The sequence below is a fragment of the Pristiophorus japonicus genome, chromosome 14 (genome assembly GCF_044704955.1).
Source record: "Pristiophorus japonicus isolate sPriJap1 chromosome 14, sPriJap1.hap1, whole genome shotgun sequence".
NCBI classification, from domain to species: Eukaryota; Metazoa; Chordata; class Chondrichthyes; family Pristiophoridae; genus Pristiophorus; species Pristiophorus japonicus.
The window spans coordinates 68,985,959-69,000,358 of NC_091990.1; the positions used below are offsets into that span (position 1 = coordinate 68,985,959).

The window sequence follows — 14,400 nt, forward strand, 5'->3', positions numbered from 1 at the left end:
GTCATGCCCCAGTAAATATTCTCAACAACAACTTGCATTTATATAGCACCTTTAATGTAGAAAAACACCTCAAGGACCTTCACAGGAGTGTTACCGAGCCACACAAGGAGATATGAGGGCAGATGACCAAATGCCTGGTCAAAGAGGTTGGTTTTAAGGAGGAGAGAGAAGTACAAAGGCAGAGAGCTTTAGGGAGGGAAGCTTAAAGCCTCGGCAGCTGAAAGCACAGACACCAATGGTGGAGCGATTAAAATCCGGGATACGCATGAGACAAGAATTGGAGGAGCGCAGAGAACTCGGAGGGTTGTGGGGCTGGAGGAGGTTACAGAGATAGGATGGGGTGGGGCAAGGCTATGGAGGCATTTAAAAACAAGGATGAGAATTTTAAAATCAAGGCATTGCTTAACCGGGAGCCAACTGGGTGAATGGGACTTGATGCGAGTTAGGGCACAGGCAGCAGATTTTTGGATGAGCTTAAGTTTATGGAGGGTGGAAGAGGAGAGGCCAGGAGTGTGTTGAAGTCTAGCGGTAATAAAGGCATGGATGGGGGGTTTCAGCAGCAGATGAGCTGAGGCCAGGGCGGAGTCAGATGATCTTATGGAGGTGGAAATAGGCAGCCTTAGATATGTGGTCAGTAAAAACTGGGGATGTGTTGGATGGTTGGAGGAAGGTACATGATGTATGCTGATTTAAAAAAGGATTAAAGTCACAATCCTGAAACTATAAACCAGTAAGTTTACCCACAGTGGTGGAGAAATTAATGCTCAGCATCATTAGAGATCCCATTAATGATCACGTGCAATGTTCACACCCGATTGGAGATTTTCAGCACAGCTTCAGAAAACAGCCAACTCTTTGACAAATCACATCCAGTTTTTTTTTTTAAGTTGTTACTAGAATGGGAGATTTGGTACACGTCATCTGCAGGTATGTCATCGGGTGTCACAGGAGTGACTCTGTGCTAAAATTAAGCCCCATAGTGTGTTTGGTGATATTGCGAGATGGGCTACACATCGGTGAAAGGACTGTTGGCAGATGGTGGTTTTAAATGGGGCTACTTCCAAATGGTGTCTGATCATTAGTGGGCTGCCCCAGGGTTCGGTGCTGGGTCCCTTCCTGTTTATTAATGATTTGGAGCAAGGTATAGGTAGTATGGTTATTAAATTGATGATACTAAATTTTGCGGTAGATTTGGGAAATTCAAAGAATGTAATAGATTACAACGGAATTTAGATAGATTGGGAAAGTGGGCCCTAAATTGCCAAATGTTCTTCAATGTAGATAATTGTGCAGTTATGCACATGGGTGAAGAGAATTCAGGTATAGAGTATCACAAGAGTGGATGCAGGTTAAAGATGACAGGAAGAGCGAGGGGCTTGGGAGTGGTCAATGACTGCTCCCTAAAAAGGTTCAAGTTCAGTGCCAGGTGGCTGCAGACAAAACACACAGGCTTCTGGACGGTACTGCCCAAAATGTTCAGGATTAGACAAGAGCTCGGCCAGAGGCTCAATCAAGGCTTTGTCAAGACTGGTCCCACCCTTATTCCATTCAGGGAGGATATTTTGGCTCAGAGCGAAGGATCAGAGGGGGTAACCGGGATGATACCCAGCGTACACTCACTGCATTATGTAGACAAACTCCGTGCTTTGGGTTTCACCCAGTGGGGATCTGATTCAGTGATTTCAAACTGCTGAGGGCAAGTGGTGGTTTTAAATGGGGTCTGATCATTAGCAGATACATTGTTTAGAGTGGTGAGGCTGGGTACAGGAGGAAGGTTGGAACACACGGATCAGTCTAGTAAGCATGGCAAGCATGTGCCCGATGGGTTTTTCTTATCTCGAACACACACCACAATATACGGCATGTCCATAAACGCTGGAAGCTGCGTTCCCACCCACATCCCCATTGCCTCGTGCAGTCCCGCAGTGGTGGTTCAGCAAGTAAAGGTTAACTTGATCTTTAAATTTCAAGTAATGTTTTTCACAGCAATTTTCTGTACATTCACCCTTTGAAAAAAAATTCCATATCCCAAATCCTAACCTAGCATTATAAAATTGTAGCAAGCGATAAGCAAAGTGAACAGGCGGTGATAACATACCGGCGTCAAGTTGCGGATCTCTTCCATGACGCGTGGCCAGAAAGTCTGGAGCAAGTGTTGGGCTTCACTGCTGCCACCTCCCTGAGAGGTTGTACTGAACGAACCGTCTGCAGTGGCAGACATTCCTAGACCTACAAGCAATCAGAAACAAGAGTTTTACACACCCTACGGGTTACAGATTCACTAAATCCTGGGCCTGGGCTTCCCGCGGACGCTCGCCTGAAAAGAAGAAAACTGATCGATACCTACCTTTTGCTCCTGCGCCCTCCAGGCGCATGCAAGCAAGTGCATACAAACGAGTTCGCATTATGAATGAGAACCCCCCTCCCAGCAAGCAATTATAAAAAATTTTGAAAAACACCTCACATATTTAACTAATGTAAATTAAAGTTAATGAAATGTGTTAGAAAAAAATCCAAAAAATCTATATTTTTTGGATTTGTTCCAAGAATTGTAATTAGGGTTTAAAATAAACTTACCTTGGTGACAGGGTTTTTAAAAAGATAAAAATGTGTTTTTAAATTTTATTTTTATGTTTTTCATATGTTTTAAAACTCTTACGCTGGTAGAAGTAGGCTATGCACAAGAGTTTGAAGGACATTGGCTGGGCAAGAGATGGGCAAATACCACAATCTCGCCTGGGCGAATGTCCTTCTCCCGAAGATGCGGAAGATATGACAAGCTAAACCTTGGCAGATTGGAAAAGCCGGTTTTCGGCGCATGTACATTCCGTACGGAACTGGTGAGGCCGCAATTTCAGGGCCATTATCTGTGCCCACATGTAGTATCATGAAGGCTTTCTTTAGAAATGCATTTTTACAATTCATTTTGCTACACAATCCTATCTTTAAAAAGAGATCAGAGGTTTTAGTGCAGGCAACGTCCTGATCCTGTACTCACTAGAAACTATGTGTGCCTTTGTAAGAACATAAACCACTAACCAGAGCTTCTGGAAATCAAAACATTATTACGGCAACACTGTTGTCAACCAATAGACAAAGACTTCTGCATTAAACGAGCATTAATACACCCGTCAGTCATTCATTCATTCAGCCCTGAAGAAAGAGTTTTATCACAATTTTCTTCTTTCTGAAGGCCCTTACTCTTGCTGGGATATGGTTCCACAAGTGCTAATAGTCCTCACGAACCTCATTCAAGGGGCCAACCTTCACATCATAGCCTAGAGAGCAAAATACAGCAATCTATTCAATCATAAGACGCCATCACAGCTGAACCTGAAGCGGTCCACATCGGTCATCCACTTTCCTGGCTGGCTCACTTTCGCACCGAATATTTATATTGACCAATACACAGACACTGAGGCAGCCCCATTTTCAAGCATTTACTTCTCTCCCACTTTTAGTTCCAAGGTGTGACTATGGGCAGGCAGCCCTTTCCACACCTGTGCTAATGCCACAACCAGGTGCAAAACATAGCTGCGTGGGTGAAACGTGTAGCCTCTACAACACTCTTGATTTCCCTTCCAAAAATTGGTGAGGCATGTTGGTGGTAGCCCTGCAGTCTAAACTACAGTCCTGGCACCTCAACCTCTAGGTTGAAGAAACTGCCAATACACAATCATTACTTCAGGCTTACAATGCTAAATTTACTGAGTTTTCCCCTTGCTTCATAAGCCAATACAAGGAGCCTTTTCCCCCCTTCATCCTGTGGGATCCATGAACAGTAATACTCAATAGCGGAGAAGCTAGTTCAGAGATCAAATTAGAATCTGGCCTGACACGGAATTTATCATTTGGTAGCCAACTTCAGTATCAGGCTGTTAAGACCATCACAAAGTAGCTGGTATCATACTCTAGCCAAGCTAATACTCATATTGGACATACTTGCATATACCCTGTACCAACTTCAAGGATCACCGAATGCAGAATTCCTACTTGGCATATTGGTATCAATAAGTTACAGAAAATAAAACTCACTTGAACAAATACACTTTATTGTTAAGTGATGTGCTTCTTTTGTGATAACTCTTACCTCATCACCTCCAGTTCCTCCTGCCACTGACAGACCTAACCCCAGTTTTACTCAGCTCACTCCCAAGCACAAACTAAATCCGAAGAAAAGAAATGTTTACTGTACTGCTGGGTGTTTTTCCACGGTTTGAGGGGACATGCTATGAAATTTCACACGTTCATTTCATTTCACTTCAAGAGACAGCACTGGAATATCAGGAGTCAAATGGAAACGCTGGCTTGGATCCAATTTTCAATGTCAATAGGCTGGTCACATCAGCTGGGATGGCAAGGTCATCAAATGTGGAAGTAAGTCAATCAGAATTGTCAACCTGTACTGAGGCGCAACGTAAGGGGACGAGAGAGAGGCAATAGGCCCCATCATTCACTGGGTAATGAGATTGTCCCTCCGGCAGCCCAGCTAACAAAACTGTTAAACTGAAGACTTATCTTTGAACTTGGTGACTTCAATTGGAGATCCATCAATTCTCAGAATTTTTAAACTTCCCCAGTTACTAACTTAGTTGGCACTTTAAACTCTGAAACTGACCCTTAAGTAACTTCCAAGAGTAATATATGTGTACCAACAAGCATTTGTTTTTCCAGAAAATATTTATGTTAAACCAAACGCATACACACACAAATGATCGCGACTCAGTGAACTCGAGTGATTTCACTTGCCTTGCACTAACTCTTCTTGAACTTCCAGTCTAGATTGGTGAGCAATACTGCAGAATGCACAAGGAGAATAGTCACATGCATCAGTGGAGCCCAAAGATTAATCAGCATTTGATGGAACTAGTGGAGTGTCACAAGGATCAGTGCTTGGGCCTCAGCTATTTACAATCTATAATCAATGACTTAGTTGAGGGGACCGAGTGTAATATATCCAAGTTTGCTGACGGTACAAAGCTAGGTGGGAAAGTAAGCTGCGAGGGGGACGTAAAGAGGCTGCAAAGGGATATGGACAGATTAAGCGATTAAGCAAGAAGGTGGCAGATGGAGTATAATGTGAGGAAGTGTGAAATTATCCACTTTGATAAAAATGGAAAATCAGAATTTTTAAAAAGTGGAAAACTAGTAAATGTTAATATTCAGAGGGATTTGGCTGTCCTTGTATAGGAATCTCAAAGTTAACCTGCAAGTACAGCAAGCAATTAGGAAGACATATGGCATGTTGGCCTTTATTGCAAGGAGTTGGCATGCAAGAGTAAGGAAGTCTTGCTGCAATTATGTAGGGCTTTGCGGAGACCACACCTAGAGTACTGTGTACAGTTTTGGTCTATTTACTCAAGGAAAAATATACTTGCCATAGGAGGGAGTGCAACAAAGGTTCACTAGATTGATTCCTGGAATCAGAGGGTTGTCCGATGAGGAGAGGTTGAGTAGAATGGCCTATATTCTCCGGAGTTGAGAAGAACGAGGTGTAATCTCATTAAACCGTATCAAATTCTTAGAGGGCTTGACAGGGTAGATGCTGAGAGGCTGCTTCCATTGACTGGAGAGTCTATAAGCAGGGGTCAGAGTCTCATCTAAGGCCAAGATGGAGAAATGTATTCACTCAGAGGGTTGTTAATCTTTGGAATTCTCTACCCCAGAGGGTTGTGGATGCTCAGTTGCGTATATTCAAGACTGGGATCAACAGATTTTAGGCACTAAGGGAATCAAGGGATATAGCGGGAAAGTGGAGTTCATGTAGAAATTCAGCCACAGCCATGATCTTATTGAGTGGCAGAGCAGGCTCGAGGGGCCGTATGGTCTATCCCTGTTCCTAAAGTTCTTAATTGGTAAAATGCAACTGAATCGCCAATGTGCAAGTGAAATGGGCGAGGATAGAAGGAACCAAGTGTGTGATGACTTGCCACAGTCCATGTCTGGGCCCTCACACGAGTACAGCCCCTGGATGAGGTAGTGTGGGGTGCCTGGAGCCATGGGACTAACTATACCTCAGCAAGAATCAGCATTGTAGAAGAGGTAAGGAAAACATTTTTCTTGAATGGTAAAGAAATAAAAGCTTGGGAAAAATTCTAATTTTAGATTATGTAAAATACCAAAACAACTCAATCTTTATTATATGAAGACGCCAATCACATTCTGATAGCAATATAATTATGTTAAAGAACTGCCAGTTAAAACCTTTTATGGTCATAAACTAAAATCTAACTCTCAGAATAAATAGGATTTATTCTACGAACTGGACTGCCATTCTGTTTATATTCAGTACACTCTGGGTGTCAGAGGTTTTTTTACCTTGTGCAGGATTTACAGGTTGAGTTGCTTTAAAATGCAAGTTCCAATCTAAATAATGAACTGAAGTTGCCAGGGTCTCACACTGGATTGTGTTTGTAGTTGTGGCAGGTGCAAACGCAGCACACTATTTAGATCATCTTGCTCTGAAGGTTAGCAGGAGATAAATAGTTTGGCTGAAAAAGGCAGTGGCATGACATGTGATGGTGCAGACGTGAGTGGTGTACCTCCTAAATGCCTAGCAGTACTGCAATTGGAGGACATTCTCCATCAGAGTTGGGCAATAGAATCTGAATGTCACTACACAAGAACATAAGAACTAGGAGCAGGAGTTGGCCATTCAGCCCCTCGAGCCTGCTCCGCCATTCAATGAGATCATGGCTGATCCTCTACCTCAACTCCACTTCCCTGCACTGTTCCCATATCCCTTAATATTCAAAAATCTAATCGATCTCGGTCTTGAATATACTCAATATATCCACATCCCTCTGGGGTAGAGAATTCCAAAGATTCACCACCCTCTGAGTGAAGAAGTTTCTCCTCATCTCCGTCCTAAATAGCTGACCCTTTATTCACTATTACACTAACAAATATATTGCTCAGCTATCTCTCCTCAAACAGAAGAGGCTGATCAGAGGTTTGGCTAAAGAATCCTTCCGAGATTATTAAGGCAAGGTTTAAAAAAAAGCAATTTAGCAGCTGCTTTTAAGTGAGAACAGTCCACCTATTGACTTTGCCCGAGCTGATTAAAGCAGACTCAATGGTAGTTGCTCAAAAGGAATGCAGGGTATTGAGGGAGCATGGTACTATGTCCCACCTCTCACCAAGTTCTGACGAAGGGTCATCGACCTGAAATGTTAACTCTGTTTCTCTCCACAGATGCTGCCCGACCCGCAGAGATTTCCAGCATTTTCTGTTTTTATAACATCGATAACCTGTTGTGCAGGTTACCCTGCAAGGTGGATACAGCAACTGCACGGTCAAATCAATACAAGGTCCCATTTGTGACCATTAATCTGGTCACAGACACTCTCTCTCTCTCTCTCTCTCTCTCTCTCTCTCTCTCTCGCTCTCTCTCTCCTTCCCTCTTCCTCCCCCCCCGCCTTTCCGCCTCCGCACCCCCCCCCCCCCACCCCACAGTGTCAGGAGTTTTCAGCAATATGTATTCGACATGCATTTGGGGGATGGTCAGGAGGTCAGCCTGCCTGCAACTAGAATGAACAGGAGACTCAGAGAGCACCACCAGCCTTGGCCGTTTAGCTGCACCACATGATGCTCGGCCTTAGGCAAGCCCGTGATGCTTCCCGAAGCATGTACACACCTAATATTACATTGCAGCCTCTGAAGACAGTGCTGTAACATGAACGGGACACAAGAAACCAATCCTGCAGCACATGCACAAATCAAAAATCCGGTAGCCACAATGCAAACATGAGTTCAGACGGTGAGCAGTTTGTGAAGACACTCGACCCCTGGGATTGTGTTGCAGCCTCACAACTATCTTGGTTAAGTGCGACACACACTGCTTACTTCTACATGAAATTTTAAAATCAAGCTTGTAGAGAGTTGCTGTAGACATGATGCAGGAAGAGATTCTAGCTGCCTTGAAAGGTTGTAGCAAGTGCACACCATTAGGAGGGTCACTGCAGAACAGGACACAGTGAATACAACCATCATACCATGGTAGTGTGCAAGTACAAACCATGAATTGGATCAGGAGCAAAGTGCCTGAAGGCTGCAAAGTTCATAATGAGACAGTGAGATAACAGAATGAGAGAAGCATCTGGAACCTACAGTTGTGTTTTGCAAGCAGGTTTTATCCTGAATTGTAACTTATACCACCCAATAAGATCATAGCAGCACAGCCAAGCCTCACCTGACTTCCACACTCAGGCCCAGCAGAAACCCTGCTGATATTTCCCATAACTACCCCAAGAACTTAAGAAATAGGAGCAGGAGTAGGCCATATGGCCCCTTGAGCTTGCTCCGCTATTCAATAAGACCTATTCAATCAGAGGCTGCAATGAGCATCGACCTCAACTCCACTTTCCTGCCCGATCTCCATACCCCTTGATTCCCCTAGACTCCAAAATCTATATATCTCAGCCTTGAATATATTCAGGGACTCAGCATCCACAGCCCTCTGGGGCAGAGAATTCTAAAGATTCACACTCTGAAGAAATTCCACCTCATCTCGGTCTTAAATGGCCTACCCCTTATCCGGAGACTGTGCCACCTAGTTCTAGACTCGACAGTCCAGGGAAACAACCCCTTATCATCTACCCTGTCAATCTCCTTCAGAATTGTCTATGTTTCAATGAGATTACCTCTCATTTTTCTAAACTCCAGAGAATAGGCCCATTCTACACAATCTCTCATCATAGGACAACCCTCTCATCCCAGGAATCAATCTAGTGAACCTTCATTGCTCCGTCTCCAAGGCAATTAAATCCTTGCTCAGATAAGGAGACCCAAACTGTGTGCAGTACTCCAGGTGTGGTCTCACCAGGGTCCTGTACAGTTCTAGCAAGACTTCCTTACTCTTATACTCCTTGCAATTAAGGCCAGCGTGCCAGTTGCCTTCCTTATTGCTTCCTGTACCTGCATGCTAGCTTTCTGTGTTTCTTGCAAAAGGGACCCCCAAATCTCGCTGAACACCGACATTTAAACATTTCTCACCATTTAAAAAATATTCTGTTTTTCTATTCTTCCTACCAAAGTGAATTACCTCACATTTCTCCACATTATACTCCATCTGCCACCTTACTGCCCGTTCACTTAGCCTGTCTATATCCCTTTGCAGACTCTGCATTCTCCTCACAGCTTACTGCCCACCTAGCTTTGTAATAATACTGTAGCTATTTGTAGATACCACTGTGGCCCCAACTAACGGATCAGCCCAGCAACCAACTAGAGGACACTGCTGATACGTACTGACGACTGGGGCACACTACTGCTTTTTTCTTCTTATCCTTGCTACATTCTGTGTGCTTGCCTCAGCTTGTGCTCTTATCTGCATTGACACAGTGACTAACTTTTCAATAAATCACAAGCCACAGGCACCAGACTGTGGCTACACACAACTCCGTTTCCAGGCATCCAATGGGTCTGCTATCTGGTCGGAAGTTCTTTCTCAAGCTGACACGAATTTCTGCCATTCTGTTGTACTTTTGGTTATTGCACTTCAGGGTTGGACAAAATGTTTTCAAGTTCCAGAGTGTTCGACTGTACATACTCTTTTAAATTTATACTTTACTTGCGTGTTAAAGAGAAAATATTTATTTTAAAAAGGAATATTGTATACCTTGGTGCAGACGATAGACTAGTCAATGGGACAGCAACAGCCCAGTGAGTCGAACACAAGAAAGCTGAAAAAGAAAAAAGGTCAGATTGGAAAGGGAAGGATAAATAAATACTTCGGTATTTCAGAGCTGCAACAAAAAACAGCTTTAGCAAATCACATTTTCCACCCTTGCAGCACTGAAAGCAACTGCAACTTTTAATGTGGGATTATAAATGAGCAAGCCCCCATTAGACACATGGAACATTTTGGCACCCAATCTTATTGCCAAGGTTAGGTACAGCATGTGTTATACGTAGACAGTAACATTTCCTATATAACATCCAGTAAAATACTCCCAGGTCAGAGACAGACAGAACAAAGTTCCCTCTTGTACATTAATCCCTACTGCACTGATAGTTACATTTTCCACATCTACTGTTTCCATACTTTCTCCAAGTCTACCAATTCCGTACTAACATGAGTATTTTTGTGCTAACGGCTCATTCCCCCTTTACTTAAGTTGAAACATAGAAAATAGGTGCAGGAGTAGGCAATTCGGCCCTTCAAGCCTGCGCCACCATTCAATAAGATCATGGCTGATCATTTACCTCAGTACCCCTTTCCTGCTTTCTCTCCATACCCCTTGATCCCTTTAGCCGCAAGGGTCATATCTAACTCCCTCTTGAATATATCCAATGAACTGGCATCAACAACTCTCTGCAGTAGGGAATTCCACAGGTTAACAACTCTCTGAGTGAAGAAGTTTCTCCTCATCTCAGTCCTAAATGGCTTACCCCTTATCCTTAGACTGTGACCCCTGGTTCTGGACTTGCCCAACATCGGGAACATTCTTCCTGCATCTAAGCTGTCCAATCCCATCAGAATTTTATATGTTTCTGAGAGATCCCCTCTCATCCTTTTAAACTCCAGTGAATACAGGCCCAGTCGATCCAGTCTCTCCTCATATGTCAGTCCTGCCATCCTGGGAATCAGTCTGGTGAACCTTCGCTGCACTCCCTCAATAGCAAGAACATCCTTCCTCAGATTAGGAGACCAAAACTGAACACAATATTCCAGGTGAGGCCTCACAAAGGTCCTGTACAACTGCAGTAAGACGTCCCTGCTCCTGTACTCAAAGCCCGTAGTTATGAAAGCCAACATACCATTTGCCTTCTTCACCACCTGCTGTACCTGCATGCCAACTTTCAATGACTGAAATACCATGACACCCAAGTCTCGTTGCACTTCCCTTTTACTAATCTGCCGCCATTCAAATAATATTCTGCCTTCCTGTTTTTGACACCAAAGTGGATAACCTCACATTTATCCACATTAAACTGCATCTGCCATGCATTTGCCCAGTCACCTAACCTGTCCAAGTCACCCTGCAGCCTCTTAGCGTCCTCCTCACAGCTCACACTGCCACCCAGCTTAGTGTGATTTGCAAACTTGGAGATATTACACTCAATTCCTTCATCTAAATCATTAATGTATATTGTAAATAGCTGGGGTCCCAGCACCGAGCCCTGCGGCACCCCACTAGCCACTGCCTGCCATTCTGAAAAGGACCAGTTTATCCCGACTCTCTGCTTCCTGTCTGCCAACCAGTTCTCTATCCATGTTCGTACATTACCCCCAAAACCATGTGCTTTAATTTTGCACACCAATCTCGTGTGGGACATTGTCAAAAGCCTTTTGAAAGTCCAAATACACCACATCCACTGGTTCTCCCTTGTCCACTCTACTAGTTACATCCTCAAAAAATTCTCGAAGATTTGTTAAGCAGGATTTCCCTTTCATAAATCCATGCTGACTTGGACCGATCCAGTCACTGCTTTCCAAATGCGCTGCTATTTCATCTTTAATAATTGATTCCAACATTTTCCCCATTACTGATGTCAGGCTAACCGGTCTATAATTACCCGTTTTCTCTCTCCCTCCTTTCTTAAAAAGTGGTGGTACATTAGCTACCCTCCAGTCCATAGGAATTGATCCAGAGTCGATAAGATTGTTGGAAAATGACCACCAATGCATTCACTATTTCTAGGGCTACTTCCTTAAGTATTCTGGGATGCAGACGATCAGGCCCCAGGGATTTATCGGCCTTCAATCCCATCAATTTCCCTAACACAATTTCCTGCCTAATAAGGATTTCCTTCAGTTCCTCCTTCTCACTAGACCCTCGGTCCACTAATATTTTAGGAAGGTTATTTGTGTCTTCTTTCGTGAAGATAGAACCAAAGTATTTGTTTAACTGGTCCACCATCTCTTTGTTCCCCATTATAACTTCTCCTGAATCTGACTGCAAGGGACCTACGTTTGTTTTCACTAATCTTTTTCTCTTCACATATCTATAGAAGCTTTTGCAGTCAGTTTTTATGTTCCTTGCAAGCTTCCTCTCATACTCTATTTTCCCCCTCTTAATTCAACCCTTTGTCCTCCTCTGCTGTATTATAACATTCTCCAAGTCCTCAGGTTTGCTGCTTTTTCTGGCCAATTTATATGCTTCTTCCTTCGATTTAACACAATCTTTAATTTCCCTCGTTAGCCACGGTTGAGCCATCTTCCCAGTTTTATTTTTACTCCAGACTAGGATGTACAATTGTTGAAGTCCATCCATGTGATCTTTAAATGTTTGCAATTGCCTATCTGCCGTCAACCCTTTAAGTATCACTCGCCAGTCTGTTCTAGCCAATTCACGTCTCATACCATCGAAGTTACCTTTCCTTACGTTCAGGAACCTAGTCTCTGAATTAACTGTATCACTCTCCATCTTAATAAAGAATTCTACCATTTTATGCTCACTCTTCCCCAAGGGGCCTCGCACAACAAGATTGCTAATTGGTCCTTTCTCATTACACATCACCCAGTCTAGGATGGCCAGCCCTCTAGTTGGTTCCTCGACATATTGGTCTAGAAAACCATCCCTTATACACTCCAGGAAATCCTCCTCCACCACATTGCTACAGTTTGGTTCGCCCAATCAATATGTAGATTCAAGTCACCTATGATAACTGCTGTACCTTTATTGCACGCATCCCTAATTTCTTGTCTGATGCTGTCCCCAACCTCACTACTACTGTTTGGTGGTCTGTACACAACTCCCACTAGCGTTTTCTGGCCTTTGGTGTTCCGCAGCTCCACCCATACAGATTGCACATCATCCAAGCTAATGTCCTTCCTTACTATTCCATTAATTTCCTCTTTAACCAGCAACGCCACCCCACCTCCTTTTCCTTTCTGTCTATCCTTCCTGAATGTTGAATACCCCTGGATGTTGAGTTCCCAGCCTTGGTCACCCTGGAGCCATGTCTCCGTGATGCCAATTACATCATATCCGTTAACTGCTATCTGCGCAGTTAATTCGTCCACCTTATTCCGAATACTCCTCGCATTGAGGCACAGAGCCTTCAGGTTTGTCTTTCTAACACACTTTGCCCCTTTAGAATTTTGCTGTAATGTGGCCCTTTTTGATTTTTGCCTTGGATTTCTCTGCCCTCCACTTTTACTTTTCTTCTTTCTATCTTTTGCTTCTGCCCCCATTCTACTTCCCTCTGTCTCCCTGCATAGGTTCCCATCCCCCTGCCATATTACTTTAACTCCTCCCCAACAGCACTAGCAAACACCCCCCCCTTGGACATTGGTTCCGGTCCTGCCCAGGTGCAGACCGTCTGGTTTGTACCGGTCCCACCTCCCCCAGAACCGGTTCCAATGTCCCAGGAATTTGAATCCCTCCCTTCTGCACCACTCCTCAAACCACGTATTCATCGGAGCTATCCGCCGATTCCGACTCTGACTAGCACATGGCACTGGTAGCAATCCTGAGACTACTACTTTTGAGGTCCTACTTTTTAAATTTAGCTCCGAGCTCCCTAAATTCGTCTTGTAGGACCTCATCCCATTTTTTACCTCTATCATTGGTACCTATTTGCACCTCGACAACTGGTTGTTCACCCATCCCCTTCAAAATGCCCTGCACCCGCTCCGGGACCTTCTTGGCCCTTGCACCAGGGAGGCAACATACCATCCTGGAGTCTCGATTGCGGCCCGCAGAAACGTCTATCTATTCCCTTTACAATAGAATCCTTCATCATATGTGAAGCAATTTATGAAATCTAAAGAAAGACTTGCATTTATATAGTGCCTTTCACGACCACCGGACGTATCACAGCGCTTTGCAGCCAATGTAATACTTTTGGAGTGTAGTCACCTGAGGCAGCTCCAAACTCATTTCCCTCAAGTCTTACTGAGGACATCCCATCAGTCCAGAAGTGAAAGAAAAAGTCTTGTATTAATATAGTGCCTTTTTTCTCAGAAGGGTTCAAATCCCACTCCAGGGACTTGAGCACATAAATCTAGGCTGACACTCCAGTGCAGTGCTGAGGGAGTGCTGCACTGTCGGAGGTGTCGTCTTTCGGATGAGACGTTAAACCGAGGTCCTGTCTGCACTTTCCGGTGGACGTAAAAGATCCCACGGCACTATTTTGAAGAAGAGCAGGGGAGTTATCCACGGTGTCTTGCCCATTTTTAACCCACAATTAACATAACAAAAACAGATTATCTGGTCATTATCACATTGCTGTTTGTGGGAGTGGATGTGTGCAAATTGGCTGCCGAGCTTCCTACATTACAACAGTGACTACACTCCAAAAGTATTTCATTGGCTGTAAAGCGCTGTGATGCGTCTGGTGGTCGTAAAAGGCACTATATAAATGCAAGTCTTTCTTTCTTTAGATTTCATAAATTGCTTCACGTATGATGAATTAATTTGAAGTAATAGTCACTGGGGGAAAAATTGAATT

At 43.8% G+C, this 14,400-nt stretch overlaps 1 protein-coding gene across 5 annotated transcripts in view; it reads right to left on the minus strand.

The window, feature by feature from the left end:
- nfyc (nuclear transcription factor Y, gamma) overlaps positions 1-14,400 on the minus strand; it is a 106,828-nt gene that overhangs the window by 72,628 nt on the left and 19,800 nt on the right. For 4 of the 5 annotated variants that reach the window (XM_070899287.1, XM_070899284.1, XM_070899285.1 and 1 more), the window contains exons 2-3: positions 9,620-9,683; positions 2,099-2,229 (exon numbers count right to left, since the gene is read on the minus strand). In XM_070899287.1, coding sequence (XP_070755388.1) covers positions 2,099-2,221 — 123 coding nt within the window. In that variant the 5' untranslated portion in view covers positions 2,222-2,229; positions 9,620-9,683. The remainder of the gene's footprint in view (positions 1-2,098; positions 2,230-9,619; positions 9,684-14,400) is intronic. The other variant, XM_070899288.1, reaches the window with a different exon arrangement.